The sequence below is a fragment of the Zeus faber genome (genome assembly GCF_960531495.2).
Source record: "Zeus faber genome assembly, chromosome: 3".
NCBI classification, from domain to species: Eukaryota; Metazoa; Chordata; class Actinopteri; order Zeiformes; family Zeidae; genus Zeus; species Zeus faber.
This window is the reverse complement of record NC_137190.1, coordinates 23,934,398-23,950,422: the sequence shown is the minus strand read 5'-3', so window position 1 is coordinate 23,950,422 and position 16,025 is coordinate 23,934,398. Positions and strand designations below refer to the sequence as shown.

Here is a 16,025-nt window from a genome sequence, read left to right as displayed (position 1 = left end):
GATGAAACCTTTCACCAATCCCGGATTAAAGAAGGAAGCTACGGCTTGTGGGGAAGGGGGAAAAAAAAAAGGGATACACAATATTTGTGTTCTGTGAACATGGGCTGTATGTAACCATTAGAGAGTGAGGCTGAGGACACCTTTGTATGACGCCCCCACCCGCTGAAAGGACGACACACATGAAAAAGGGACGACTGGAGCCGTAGAAGACTTCCAGGGTAGCAGCGAGTCCGAGCGCTTTGCCCTGCCAGAGACAATGCTGCTATAATCTGTTCCTTTTCGAACATAACTTATTTAAAAAAAAAAAAAAAAAAAAAAAAAAAAAAGTAACAACGGAGTGTCTGGAGGGGAGAGTTAAAACGAACAAAAACTAAATGAAATTTAAAAAAAAAGCACAGTATTTTTAAAGATTTGTATAGAGTTCTATTAAAAGTTTTATAGAGGTTACCTGAACAAGAGGAAAATGTTCAACTCTGATGTGTGGATTGCCAAAAAATAAAAAAAATAAAATAAAAATACTATATAGATAAAGTGAATACTAGATTTATGGGATATGTAAGAAGCAATATTTATCTTGAATGAATCTCCTTGGTTGTGTATTTTCTGTTCCCATTCTGAAGTTATTTATCATGATATATGTGACCACCCGTCAGTGTTATTTTTTTCTTAAACAAAGTCTTGACAAGAAACACTCGTATTCTTTAGATTTAAGATGTTTCGGCCAACCACTGAATGAGAATTGACCCCCCCCCCCCCCACATGTGTAGAAACCAGTTAGATCTGACTTGGTGTAAATGTAAAAAACTATATTTACGGGCCATGTTGGTAGAAAGCGATGCTAAACCTATTTATATATATAAATATAAAGCCACCAAAAAAAAAAAATGAGTAGGGTCCCTGTTGAGGACAGCGGATTGCTAATTTAATTTCTCTATGGAAAACTTAGTTTAGTCGTAGTAGGAAGCTATACAGACGATCACCGTGCACTTTCCCTCCTCCACCCTATTACGCTCCGTTCCCACATTCTCATCGTCAAAACTTTTGGGTTCTTTTTTTTTTCTCTCCTCTCTTTTTGTTAATACCCTTCCGTTGATAGATTTATTATTTTAAGTCTTCATAGAAGCTAGGATCTTTTTTTTTCCCCCGGTAATTTTGTGCAAAAGACTATTGTGTTCATGTTTTCTATGTTGCTGTAATTTTGTGCTACTAAAACCATCTTAGAGACGACTAATTAACAAAACGAAAACGAGAGAAGTTCCCGTAACTGCACCCCGCCCCCTCCAATCCTCAAGACGTATTGTATGGCAACCAAACTTCACTGTAAGAAATAAATATAACATTGCACTAGTGTGGTACACGGCCCCCTCCTTACAGTGTCTGATCTCATTTGGAAGAGAATCCCCATATATTTTTTTTTTTAACCACACACACACACACACACACACACCCTTTTAACTATGTCAAAACATGAATGTAACCTTAGTATTATATACATGGATTTTTTTCACGTTTCCCTTGAAACCGTTTTAAGTGCCAAACATGAATCACAACAAAGCCACCAGTCAAATGTACCATCCATTTAGTCTGTTTATTGAAACTTTACTTAAAAAAAAAAAAAAAAAAGTACAAGCAGGTAATGATGTGACTCAGGCAAACAGAAACTGCTAAAAAAAAAAAAAAAAAAAAAAATCGAAAAGGTCACTTTAAAAGTAAAAAATAAACCACTCCCAAGCCCCAAAAATTTGGAATCCCCAACACGCACCTGTTTGAGCTACACTACTGCATAAGAGAAGCACAGAAAGAGCTTGAGATAAGAGTCATATACTTCATACTTAAAAAAAAAAATAATAAAAATCCTATAATTGGTTTATTCATATTTTCCCTTCCCCACAATAAATCTGTTCAGAGCCGGATGCATTGTCCAGGCCTTTCTTTTGCAGAAAACCTCTCAGCGCACACACACACACACACACACACACACACACACACACACACACACACACACACACACACACACACACACACACACACACACACACACACACACACACACACACACACACACACACACACACACACCAACTTGGCGAACAGGCAGTGAGACAGACAAAACCCAAGTCCTGAACACATCCAACACATACTGACAGACAAAAAAAAATTATTTTTTTTCCTCATCTCTCATTTCGAAGAGTGTCATAAAATCAGGATTCTTTCTGTACATTGTTTAACGCATGGTCTCAAAGTGCTCAGTGGGATGTTGACGACAGCACGAGCGCTGGATTTTTATCAGATACCAGATTTCATCCATAACGACTTAACCAGAGGGAGAAGAAAGATCCCTTTGCCCAACGATTTATTCACCCCTCTCAACCACAAGACCGACGGTAGTCACCAGAAAAACAAGATCAATCGATACATAGTAGGTGAAGCTACGATGAACCGTGATCGCAATTAGTTTTCCTTTCAAATAAGGAACAAACAAATCATCAAGCTCGGTTAAAATTAAAAATATATATTTCACTTCTGCGCCACACAGCGAAGTTGAAAGCAGCTCGACCGAGAGAGAAAATGCGCTGGAGGCTTTTGGTCCACGATCAGGTTGCTCTAGTTTCCACCCCCAAGGAAGATTCAGGAAAACAACACTGCTACTGCAAAAAAAAAAAAAAAAAAAAAAAAAAAAAAAAAAAAACAACTCGATTTCAACCTTGATTCTCTCACTTCAAAGCGCGCCGCTAATCACCCAGACAAGCAAGTTGTGAGCACGAGCCCCTTTTGAAAACACATTCCTAGCTCCGCTCCCATCTTTGGCGAGTCCCGGATTCGTCGCTGCATTGAGAAGGGATATGATTAGAAGCTGAAAGCGAAGCGACGGTAAAAGACGACTCGTCCTCTCTGGCTATCGCTACGCTGAGGACTGAACGGCTGGAAATGGATGCGAGCGGTGGAAGAAGGAGCAGGACGTAAAATGAAGAAAAACTAAAGACAGGAAAGCAGAGATGCCTAAGGATGTAGCACAGTGTCCAAGCACCGAGATGAAGTTCAGAGAGGGGTGGGGGTGGTGAAGTTTTGGTGGTATGGTACAACGCTTCCTCCCTCTGGTGACATCACTGCCGAACCTCCACGTAATTGGCCGGGAAGAGGCCGTAGGCGCCGCGGCACACGCCCCGCCACCAGCCCTCGTCGATCATCTCGATGTTGGTGATGATGTCGTCGGGGTCGAAGGAGATCTCGTCATCGCCGGCTGCAACGGGGAGACGACAGGAAAGAATTTTTTATTTTTTTTATTTTTTTTTATTTATTTTTTTTTATTTTTGCCCCGGAACCGCTCAGCGATTACGTTTGATTTACACCGTTTTAAACAAACCCCAGCGTCAAAGTCGTTCCGACACTCACCTCAATGGAGACACTCCAACCGTAAACAATGTAAAGTGTTATTATAAAAGACACCTTATTACGTTACGACTTGAATAAAAAAAACCCAGGGGAACATCACAGGTTTTCAATGGTGATCCTTCTTTCCAAGGATGTTTCAAGCACTTCAAGCACAAAAGGGACTATTTAAGGTATTCCCAGTACTTACATTTCTGAGGACAAATTGAAAGCACTCCAAGCACCCGCTTAGAACCCTGACAGTCTACATCTCCTTAGCGTGTGTTTGTTGTTTCTTCAAACTGATTTTATTAAATTCTAAATGATCCTCCACCGTGAAGGCGGCGTCACCCTGCTCTCCACTCACTTGCTTGGTAGTCATAGAGCGCCACCGCCGTCACGCCGAGGTCCTCGCCATAGTCGTACTGCTGTCCGTCTGCAACAGAGCCGTCCAAAGTGTTCAATTACAGCATGAATTAAAAAAATTATCTTCCTTTTAGTTGCATTATATTGCCTCTAAATGTTTGTTAATATTAATAATAATAATAAAAAGAAGTCCGCTACCTTCCGCCTCCTCCTGAGGGTTCTGGTACAGATCCTCCTCGGGCTCGTTCTGGTTCTGGTTCTGCTGCTCTCTCTCCTCAGCCGCAGCGCCGCGGAGCGGCTCCTCGTACTCTGCAGTGTTCTGCCACGGCCACCAGGGGGAGACATCATCAGGCTCAACTTCAAAGTGCTGAACATCTCAATAGAGGAACTTTGGAATATTGTGCCCCCGTCCAAGTAATGACACAAAGTAACACCCCCGGTTTAATTAAAAGCACATACCATCGGATGCTTTAGGCAAAAAAAAAAAAAAAAAAAAAAAAAAAGTGTATTTTTTTTGCCTAAAGCAGATTTATTTCGATTTTGATTATTTAGATTTAGTGAATAGAGACAAAAATCAAACATTAAACATTTGAGATGGATGGGGAAAGACAGCTGGCTCACCTGGGTGCTGGGTTCGTCATATGCTGGGGTGGGACTGGGTGTCGGGCTGGGGCTGGGTGCTCGGACAGGGGCGGGTGCAGGTGCAGGGGCGGGGGCGGGTGCAGGTGCAGGGGCGGGGGCGGGTGCAGGTGCAGGTGTAGGTGTAAGGGTGGGTGCAGGTGCGGGGGCAGGGGCCTTAGCCGACTCCTCCTCCTGCTCCTGCCGCTCCCTGGCCTGCCGACGCGCCCGCTCCTCCTCCGCCTTCTTCCTATCCTCCTCTTCCTTCTGCTTGGCGATGCCCTCGAAGCGCGCCTTGATGCTCCCTGTGCTGTTGGCAGCTGCAGGAGATGTTTGACAGCACATTTCAAACCTGAAATAGTTCAGCAAGCGCTTTAAGAGCAAACATATATACTTATTTACACATTCACACAGATGACCCACCAGCTTCCACAGGCTTGGTTTTCTGGTAGGCGGAGCTGGGCTTCGCTATGTCCTCAAAGGTCCCTGCGCTCTGCAAAACACCAGAGAGAGAGAGATAGTGTGTTTGTGTGTGTGTGTGTGAATTCTGGCCCGCATATACACATTCAAGCACACACAAACAAACACCTTACCTTGTCCATCCTGTCCTGCTGGACACCAAATTTGCCACCAAATCCTTGGGAATAATCTGGAAACAAAATGAGAAGCAAGAAAATGTGAGTTGTTATTCTGTAGGTCAAAAATCGCCCTCGTGTCTGAGCCGCAGCCTTCATCTGACTCTTGCAGCAGTAGAGAACCCGAACGCCGCCCGTGCTGTTCACCAAATGACTGAAGTGACAATGTTTGGTGACACAAGACGTGACTGGATGGATTTGGCGACAAAATCTTTTTTTTTTTTTTTTTGCCCCAATTCAGTGGAATGGAAGACTTGGAGCACAGACTCAGGACTCTGAAGAGGATGTGCAGATTAAGGCTGCGGCTGGAAGAGACGACAACAACAACCACTGGAGAACCGAGAGACGGGCAGAGATCATGCATAAAATAAAATAAAATAAAATCATAAACGCTGGCGGACCGACAGAAGAGGAGACCTGACTTCAAGCCAGACTAGGCAGCCATCTTGGCTCGAACGCGGTGCTGGGGGTCAGCCAGGTCTGTGCGTTTGCAACGACATGAGCGCCGCTTCTGCGCGGCTGTGGGGTGGCAGCCAGCAAGACAAAAAGTAAAGGGGAAAGCAAACAAAAAGCATCGCAGCAGAGCCGGGAACAGCGAGGGACACGTTTTGAAGCTCACGATACTGCCTCTCATCAGAACCATATTTGGGAGGCAACAGCTCTTAGGAGGGAGAGGGTGGTGTCAGGCTGGGGGGCGGGTAGCATGGGCAGAGGGGGTGACGTGAGTCCGGGTGAGAGTAAAGTGGTTGTGGGGGGGGGGGGGGGGGGGGGGGTTGGGGGGTTCAGTGCCTTTCTGGGACTCGTGCTGGGCCAGGCTCTCCTTGTGCTCATAACCCAGAGCACACTGATCCTTCCTCTCCGCCTGCACCCCATACTGCCCTCCAAACCCACGCTTATAGTCTGAAACACAGCATATAGACACACACACAAACACACACACACACACACACACACACACACACACACACACACACACACACACACACACTCTCAAAAACTGAGTAAAGAAAATTATGTTAAGACAGTTTCCAAAATACAATGGCATTCCCAATTCTTTAAATTTTGCTGTAAAAACAGATTATTCAGATTATTCCAACCTAAGAACTGAAAGCCTACAAATATATACATAAAAAAAATAAAAGCAAAGAAAATAGAAAGAAAAAACTCAACGTGCAATTAAAATGTGCATATTAGCATTTGCCTGATGAAGGTCCAAAACCTCCCTCGATAGCCTATATTTAATTGGAAGTTGAAGCTTCTGATTATTATTATTTTTTTTAAAGGGCATGATAAACAACATCTGAAATACTGATTTGTCATGGGGAAGAAAAAAAAAAAAAGCTTCAGCGCTGCAGCTTTTAATAAAGCCTAAGCTGAAACATGGACTGTCAAAAACCCTAAATCAAACACGCCCCACGGCTGCAAAGCAGCAGCAGAGGAAACAGTTTACACAGAGACAGTTTAACAAACACAGACAGACAGATATACACAACAAGTCCCGGGAGCTCGGCAACACATCTGCTCAGAAGGGACACGGACATGTTTGGTGTGTGAAAGAAAACATTATGGTCCCAAAACAGGCAGGAGAGAGAAAACACAACCTGCTGCAGGTGTACACACACACACACACACACACACTCTCACACTCTCACACTCTCACACTCTCACACTCTCACTCGTTTTGTGCATATTGAGGAAGTCGTCAAGTTTGAGAGACCACAACCAAACCTCAGTCCGACCGCATCAAGGGAGAACAGAGAACCATAGCGCGGCGCTGATGAGGAAACTGTGGTTTTCTAGGAAAACAATTTTGCCAGCGAGACTGCGCAAAAATAACGGGTTTTTGGTGAAACTGAGCCTTGCTTGGAGTAGTTAAACACCAATTATGAGGGAAATAATAACTGAAAATGATTCATTGAGGAATCAATGTCTCAGTCTAGACTGATGAACCAAAAGTGATATTAAGTTAAAGTAAAATATTTATTCTTATTAAATGCATTTTGCTTCATGAATATTATTAAGATTGAGAAGATAAAACAACTCAAAACTTAAAACTTTGTCTGTGGAGCCCCAGCATATAAAAGAATAAAGAAAATAGAGTGTTTCATTCCTAGCATTGTGAGGACTCTCTTGTAAGGTTAGGAAGATAGAAACCATTTAGGATAAGAAAAGAAAAGATAGCGACGCCCTCAGGAAGCCAAGGAATCCCTGCATTCCTCAGGTTACCTTTCTGTGACTCGTGCAGCTGCAGTTTTTCCTGGTGGTCCCATCCCATGGCCGATTTGTCCTGCCTGTCAGTTTGCACGCCAAACTTGCCCCCGAACCCCTTCACATAATCTGCACGCACACACACACACACACACACACACACACACACACACACACACACACACACACACACACACACACACACACACACACACACACACACACACACACACACACACACACCATTAAAACCAAAAAAGTCAAGGTTGTTCTAAAAGGGATTATGTTCTTTACTGTGACGTCCACAAATGAAGAGGTAAAATTAGTTGAAAAAAGACATTTAAAGAGGGTGATTGAGTGAGTGAAGGGTGCTCTGGTCTTCCTGCTAACGCTATTCTAAACAGTGATCTGTTAAACACTTGGGTAGTGAAAACATAAATCCTCAGACTTGGCACATCATCTACTGGTTCAAATCGGAACAAACCATGCAGTACTTTTAGCGGCTCTAGGTCACAAATAACAAAAAAATGTAAAGGGGAAAAAAAAAAAAAAAAAAGGAGAAAGAAAGCCAATCCCCAACAACTGCCCTGCGGCGACTGAGCGGGGACTGTGAAAACACGCTAAATTTCTAACTTTCCATTAACCAACAAGGAGGTTAAGCAACAAATTTGACACAGCCGAAACAGAGTGATGAATTTATGTCAGCCGTGTCCACTTTGTCCCTTATTAACATTATTACAATAGAAAAGGGAAGCAGAATAGTGAAGTGAAAGTCATTTCCCTATGTGACTCTGTATCTGAATGCAGTCCATGATTGAGTCATGCGCTGTGTGTAGAACGACAACAGCACCAACCTTTTTGGGACTCGTGTCTCTCCGTTTTGCCCTGGTACTCAAATCCCACCGCGCTCTTGTCCACCTTGTCCGTCTCTACTCCAAACTTGCCACCAAAGCCCTTGGCATAATCTGGTAGTAGCCAGAAGAGGGGGGGAAACAAACACAAAGATGATGTTGTTAGGGTCTAGTCTGTGGCAAAGAGATTTTTAATTCAGACCAGCTGAGAGGGATCCCCATGTAGCCACGTTCCTCTTTTACTGAGGAATATCAATAGGCTTAAATATAAAGTTCTGCCTATAAAATACAAAGAACCATGTACAATACAATAAAAGTGTACTTTTCCAAAGTGATCGTGCCACCTCAAATGAAGTGGGTTGCACGAAAAACATCTGGTTAACCTCAGATTTTTCCATTGACATCACACACCAGTTAATTTTCCAACATCCATGTGAACAGTCGAGGTTAACGGGGAAATTCTGAATGCTACAATTTGAGTACCAGCCAACACTGAGTAGTCATACATCACTTTTACTAAACAGTGCTTTACTTTTATAGAATATAATGACTGACATAATATTTATAATAATAATAACAACAATAGTAATAATAATAATTTAAAAAAATCATAAAATCAAATGTGTTCAATATCTGACAGGTTTGATATCACTATTGGTTTACCGATTGCTGTATTTAGGATATTCACCAGTTCTGATCACTTATTTTAGCCTTGCATCAGACCAATATCTAACGCCACTTTAATTTCGGTCCAGCCCTAAATCGAGAATGAGGTGGTACCAAGAATAGCGCCAATCCATATCAAAAGCAATAAGCATGACATTCAGAGGCCAAGGATGTCTAAATTAAATATATATTAGAAAAAAGTCCAAACAGCAAAGGCTAAAGAATGAAGTGAAAGAGAGCAGGACAAGTTATTACTGCTTATGGTGTGTGTGTGTGTGTGTGTGTGTGTGTGTGTGTGTGTGTGTGTTTGTGTGTGTGTGTGTGTGTGTGTGTGTGTGTGTGTGTACGCTCCAGGTTGGACGTACGACGCCCCACAAACCTTTCTGGGAATCATGTTTCTCAGTTTTTCCCTGGTAATCGAAGCCCATCGCACTCTGGTCCACGCGATCCGCCTGCACGCCATATCTGCCTCCAAACCCAGTGGAGTAGTCTACACAGCAGAGCAGGGGGTCAAGGGTCAGAGGTCAGGTTGGAGTGGGTCTGCTGGGTCACAGAGGAGCCCAATTCAAAATTGAGCAGAATACTTGTCAGAACCAGTACTGAACTAAGGGGGCATCTCACAATTAAAAGATCTGCTATAGAAATGAATTAAAATGTAAAATTATGAAAAAAAATTTGGACTGAGTGGGAATTGGGCATGCTAGATAAAAGAGAGGCGGGGGGGTGTAGCTGATAAGACAGCGGAAGCTGGGAGGGTGGTGCGGAGTGGCACTGCATCAACATCTTCCTTACCGAGGACAATAGAAACACAAAGGTCTAGATTAAAGGTTAAAAAATAATAATAATAAACGCCTTCCTCTGAATGATCTTTGGTGGGCAGTGTGGCAGAGCAGAGGTCAAGCAGCATAGCAGGTAATTCATTTTTTGCCCCCGGAGGACGAGGCTACTGAATTATCTTTTTTGGCGTTGGTAGTCCATGTATTTGGACGTCATATAAACAAAAGAGTGGAAAGGAATATAAAGGAAAGCAGAAAGGAGTACGCAGCAGCTATGTACGCTCTGTGCACAAAATGTCCACACAAAGGTAAATAACTGTGCATAATAGAGACGTCATCAACATGCGACACGCCCACTCCCTTGCTGTGAATTCTCCGGACATCATCACCTGCTCCGTTTACACATACCGCTCAATCAGACATTACGCAGACTTTGTACTAGCGTGCTGGCTGGGTAAATTCCGGGTAATGTCCAGTCCAAATGATTCATTAGTTCACACATAGAGCTCCTCCGGGTAATGTCCGGATAATTTCAGGGTTGCAGTGCATGTGTGAAAGCGGGATTAGTTTGTCTTTCCTCACAAAACATTAAAAAAAAAAAAATAAATGCTCCTTAGAAATGGTCAATCTAGGCATTTTGCAAGCTACAGGGTACGGTCAACTTCAATGAGCGAGGCACTTCTTGGGACTTACACGTGAGAGAAAAAAAAAACAAAAAAAAACCCACATGAATTAACATTAAATAATTGAGGTGGCATAAAATAATCTTAAAAGAAGAACATATACCTTTCTGCGACGCGTGTTTTTCTGTCTTCCCGGTGTACTCGAACCCAACGGCAGACTGGAAATGACATTAAATGATGGCAAATATGTAATACAAAGACGATATACAGTCAGCAGTCATTTGTTGGACCACAATGCATTACCCCTTTAGATCCACGGTGAACTGCATGTATCTGATTTATCGACTGTTATATAAAAATGTCCCACTGGGGCTTCAAACTCCACCATTGGCCAAAGAGGCGGCCCAAGCTTATATAATTTCACTATGATGGTGATTAATCTCTCTTTCAGATCATTAGGGGGAAAAAAACAACAACAAAAAAAAAAACAACGATCAAAAAACAATGTTTAAAATCAAGACTGGAGCAAAACTTACCTGGTCGACGCGGTCAGCCTGCACGCCAAACTTCCCTCCAAAGCCTTTCGAGGTGTCAGTCTGGGAGCAGTGCTTGGACAGCTTGCTCTGGTACTCGTGACCCACGGCAGACTGTCAGGGGCACAGGAGCAGCAAGAGGAGAGGAATTTAAAAGATCTATCAGACAAAAACCTGCACACGAGAGCACGGGTGAAGGGAGGTTAAAGGAGATATTCACATTCCGCAACACAAGGACAGCACGGCAAGTGGAAGGACCGCTGACACCTGACTCATCACAGCTGCGCACAAGTGCCCCAGCGTGAGGCGACGACAGCACCCGGCCGTCACATTCACGCTTCTGTGAGCGCACAGTGGGTGGAGAGAGCTGGCAGAGAAGAGTGTGTCGAGTGTGAAATGTCCACTACTGGCTCACCTTGTTCACACAATCACACCCCACACTGAAGGTGGAGGTACACTTAAAAAGAAGTAGAAGTTTTGGACCAAAAAGACACCTTCTGGGTTCTGTGATCTGGGTTCTTGCGGTGTTCTCTGCGCAAGCCACAGAGGCCAACTTTTCCTTTGGTCTTTCTCTCGTTCTGAGAGCTCCCATTGTAGTGATTGGTCCAAATGCCGTTGCGTCATGGCAGGGGACGGACTTCAACCTTCCTTTACGGGTCATTCAACCTCTTCCTTTCCCCTGGTCAACAAGCTTGTTTTTTTTCCCGCCGGAGCCGCAACAATCGAAGCAAGTTATATATGTACTGTATCTCCTCCAATTTAAACCGGTACTCAAAATAAAAAAACGAATCTGACCGTAAACAAAACTGAATCTGATCTGTGTGTGTGTCTGTGTGTATTTTCTCCTCCAGCGCTGCGCCACGCTCCGAGCAGACCGCGCATCCCATGCGGTTCCTGTGCTGGTTTTACTGTGTTTTTATTTTAGATCTAATGTTTTTTAGTTTCTACTTGTATGACAAGGATATTTTAAACCAAGGGAGGTTCCGCCTTGGATCTCTGGTCCACTGCGCCTCCCAGCCATTCCTGTGTCTCTTAAATAAAAAATAATGCAACTCTATTTTAGTATAAGGTAAATAAAAGCCCTGGTCACTAATTGAGGAAATACAGGTACGGTCAATAAATTACACTGAGTCCGAACACTACCAAAATTGTTCCCAAATCAATTTCAGGTCGTTAATTTAAACAACACTAGAAACAAACGCATGGAACTTGTAGAATATGCGATTGTAGCCTGTGTGCACCACCTTTATCTTGAACAGTGCCATTAAGGGTTTAAATGTTTCACAAAGAAACCAGAATACCTGACAGTTCTTTCCAAGCAGTACGGTGGATAAACATGAAATCAATAAATTGAAATCTGTCAGAAGAAACATCTGACCATCATCATCTGAGTTGCAACAGTAACTGTCTCTTACATTGTAACCCATATACATAAGAATCCTGCCAGGGAGATTAAGGCGAGCAAAAAGGTTTTGAATGCGCATTTGAAAGAGGACATATTGTTTTGTGTCTTGCAGCAGTCACTGGCCTGCTAAAAAAAAAAGCTGTTTCAATTGACCAGCAAGTTGAGATAAGTGGCTTTCGGAGCAAACTGGGTCCTACTGTATTCCAGATAGACATAGATTACTGAATACTAAGGGCATGAAAAAGCAAATGTAATGAGATCAGACACGTTTCATTTTGCCCCAGTCGGTAGATTCCTCTGTGGCAAACCCGAACGCACACAGAGAGATAATGCCTCAGAGCAACAAGCACAGAGGAATAGAGGATACGGAAAGCATTAGGACATACACCAATCAGCCATAACATTAAAACCACCACTTAATTAACACTAAAACTGTGTAGGTACCCCTCTTGCCACCAAAACAGCTCTGACCCGTGGAGGCATGGACTCCACAAGACCTCTGAAGGTGTCGTGTGGTATCTGGCACCAAGACGTTAGCAGCAGATCCTTTAAGTCCTGTAGGTTGTGAGGTGGGGCCCCCATGGATCAGGCTTGTTGTTCCAACACATCCCACAGATGCTCGATCGGACTCTAACCCCACCCATCCACATGATGTAGAAGAAACCGTGATTCATCAGACCAGGCCACCTTCTTCCATTGCTCCAAGGTCCAGTTCTGATGCTTATGTGCCCATTGTAGGCGCTTTTGGCTGTCAGCATGGGCACTCTGACCGATCTGCAGCTACGCAACTCCATACACAGCAAGCTGTGATGCACTGTGTGTTCTGACACCTTTCTATCATAGCCAGCATTAACTTTTTCAGCATTTTTTTCTACAGAAGCTCTTCTGTGCTACCGATCAGTGAGCACAGAGCCCGATCAGGCAGAATGGTTCGCAAAACACACATATATTGGCAATCGCCAGTTGTTTGGACATATCCCCAAACCCTAGTGAGCTACAAGCCCAATATATATCTGTAACTGGACACGCCACTGTTTCACCACATTCATACTGAACTGACCATTCTTTTTGTGGGAACACACCAAATAAATGACTTGCATGAATATCAAACCATAATAACTTATCTAGTGTCCGAACCCATTATCATTATTCTACAGACAAACTATTCATTTGAGCAGTACAATCAAGAGTTTGCTGTGATGCTGTCACGTCATTGTTGTCCAAGGCTGTGAATCAAGCCTCATTACACCAGCATCAAAGAATTAATAATTCAAACAAAATACATCTTGACCCCATTTATACACAGCAGGGAATTTTCGGGGATCAACAGGTTGTATATAATGTCAAAAGCATCTGCAGCGTGCCGATTTTCATCGTGTGGCAAGATTTACATTAGATTACATTATTTAGCAAACACTAAATGACAATGTGTCATCACAGGACACTTGAACTGTCATGTCAATTGTACAGAAACAAAGCTTTAGAATACCAAGTATTAAAACCTATTTACCTTGTCCATGCGATCTTGCTGCACTCCAAATTTGCCCCCGTATCCATGCGAAGCCTTGGGCATGTTGCTTAGCTCCTTCTGCTTCAAGGAGATGTGTTCTGTCGATACGTTCTCACGCAGCTTGTGGATACTAGCCAAGGCAAGAGAAGTCAAGAGACATCGTCGGTATTTGGGGGAAATATGGCAAATTTTGACCAAATATCTTGTACTATTTCAGTTGGTCTACTGCACCAGTAATTAAAATGATGGCAGCAATCAATACTGTTTATGAGATACTACTTTTGTGTGGAAGTGAATGACAGCAAATGTGTCAGTAGTAGGGAACCATTTCACAACAAAGCACATGAAAAGGTAAGTTTCTATATATGTGAAATGATAAGTTAGGTTACTGAAACTATTGTCAAGCTGACAGTCATGCAGAATCACATTGATCATAACATCTGCTTTCATTGGAAGCTAAATCATAGCAAATGCTTTGAATAGGCAGTATTGTACAAAGTTTACATAAAAATAACTTCAGAATTGGCTATTTTAAGGACTGCAGAAGGTTGTATAGATTTTTAATTTGTCATCATCATGGATATGCAGAAAGCAACACTTCACATTGTAAACACATTTTTCAGCCAATCCTCATATCCGTACTTTATGTGCTCCTGATGTCCGGAACCAGCCACCGTCTTGGCCCCCCAGCGCTGCTCCTTCTCCGTCACATCATTCTGGAAAATCACCATTAAAAAAGTGAGACCAGTTTCGGCTAACACAGAAAGAAAATGGCTGCCGTTGCAGCAAGAGAGCGGTATGTGTGTGGGATAATTAGTGAAAGGATGAGGCGGTCAACTCATCTACCTCAAAGTCAGGGTCCGTCTCCCAGTCGTCTCCTCCTTCATCTACAGCCACCTTGACGGACTGTCCCGCAGCTGCTTTCCACATCGTGAGCGATGCTATAATAAACCACACACTGTCGCCCAGAAAACTATCAGATTGAAAACAGTCAGTAAATGACTGTCCAATATGATTCAACTTCAATTCCACTTAATGACTTTTCTCAGTGCTCATTTCCTGGTTCAGGGTGAATGCCCCCATAATGGCAACAGCTGAGTAATACACTTTGAAACTCCCAATGTTTGTTCAGTTTGAAAATAGTGCTGAACAAGTTGCCTCGGAGCAGTTCTCTGAAACCAGAATGCACTGTCATCTCTGGTTAGTTGGCTGATTTTGGACAACCTCCAGCGTTTGAGACTTTCTAGAACAGGACCTCTGTGTACTAGACGGATTCCTGACTCAGCACAATCAACATCTGTGTGCAATTGCAGGATGCAGGATACGTGGCTTCATTCATTTTGGGACAAGGGAATGTCTAAACACAGGGTGGTAAGGCAAGTGCCGGCAAGTCCGACTTTATCCTCAACAACACAGCCACACCCACTCCGGATTGGTGATCCCATCCAACGCCGCCGAGGTGGCAGTAATTCGGTACAACAACAGGGCAACGGGGGATTCAAAAATAAAAATTAAAAGGCCAGTTCTCTATTTACAAAAGCGATAAACCTTATCCTATGCTCAAGGTCTGCTGGAAAGATCATTTCCGCGTTGTGCAAGGTGTAAACGTGTCTTTAAGGTAAGACTGGAACACGGACGTCGTGCACGCCGTCGCCCGGATCGAAAATCTGGTCCATGTGTGATTACATTCTTGTGGGGAATTGCATTTATTGTAGGGGAAAAAAATGTTTGTCCAATGTATCGCAATCAGGAAAATTGTGTTGTGCTATTTTTGCCATTTTAAAGAGGAAAAAAAACAAATGCACACACACACACACACGCATACATAAAAATCAGAAAAAGTAAATGCATTCTTAAAGAGCAGATACTTGAAGACACAATGCAATTAAGTCGTATCAACAATGAAATCGACATAAGGGGTAGTAATAATATATCAAAACGCCCAGCCCGTCACGCCGTCCCCTACTGTACCGAAGCAAAGTGAATTCGACTTCATTATAAGGCAGCCGCGCCACCGTGTGAAGACACCAAAGCTGCCCCACCTAGCTGCCTTCCCATTTCAATGGTTTATCACCGGAGCATTGTACGACGTCCGCATCTTCCAAAACGCGTTTCTAATTGTGCTGTGCTGACATCTAATGAGCTTTTATTGCATCCGTGTGTTTTAGTAGTGAACATTGTGAGTGTGTGTGTGTGTGGTATTTCCTGCTCCACTTAAGCTAGGTGGGTTGACTGGAATCAGGACCCATTGACAAAGCGTGAACGCCACAGCGCGACGAGGGGCTAGAGGGGCAACCGCGTTTGCCGTGGAAAAAAAACCGAGGCGCACACTCACCGAGGGACGCAGAATGAGGCCGGAATCAGCGCGGAAAACTCGTAAGGAAAATCCCTCCTCGACGCCGCAGAACTCGACGGGGAAAAGTGGCGTCGGTTCCTACGGGCACGGCTTGGCTCCACTTCCGGCT

At 43.5% G+C, this 16,025-nt stretch overlaps 1 protein-coding gene across 3 annotated transcripts; it reads right to left on the bottom strand.

The window, feature by feature from the left end:
- Positions 1-1,569: 1,569 nt before the first annotated feature.
- cttn (cortactin) lies at positions 1,570-16,025 on the bottom strand. 3 transcript variants are annotated; one of them, XM_079997841.1, is made up of 16 exons: positions 15,896-16,025; positions 14,407-14,533; positions 14,203-14,276; positions 13,561-13,690; positions 10,649-10,759; positions 10,276-10,330; positions 9,093-9,203; positions 8,051-8,161; positions 7,215-7,325; positions 5,778-5,888; positions 4,947-5,002; positions 4,777-4,846; positions 4,357-4,673; positions 3,934-4,054; positions 3,737-3,805; positions 1,570-3,241 (listed from the first exon to the last, which is right to left on the bottom strand). In XM_079997841.1, the coding sequence occupies exons 2-16, from the start codon at positions 14,488-14,490 to the stop codon at positions 3,105-3,107; spliced, it is 1,668 nt and encodes a 555-aa protein (XP_079853967.1). In that variant the 5' UTR covers positions 14,491-14,533; positions 15,896-16,025; the 3' UTR covers positions 1,570-3,104. The 3 variants fall into 3 exon arrangements, with proteins under 3 accessions (XP_079853967.1, XP_079853966.1, XP_079853968.1); XM_079997840.1 differs by having other exon boundaries at positions 14,407-14,518; positions 15,896-16,003; XM_079997842.1 differs by lacking the exon at positions 5,778-5,888 and having other exon boundaries at positions 14,407-14,518; positions 15,896-16,003.

Bases quoted from the DNA above. Each gene is read 5' to 3' on its own strand.
- cttn (XM_079997841.1), bottom strand. From the start codon at position 14,490: ATGTGGAAAGCAGCTGCGGGACAGTCCGTCAAGGTGGCTGTAGATGAA. The intron at 4,055-4,356 runs GTGAGCCAGCTG...TGGCCGTGGCAG, and splicing joins ATGACGAACCCAGCACCCAG to AACACTGCAGAGTACGAGGA. The intron at 3,806-3,933 runs GTAGCGGACTTC...GCTCTGTTGCAG, and splicing joins CCCTCAGGAGGAGGCGGAAG to ACGGACAGCAGTACGACTAT.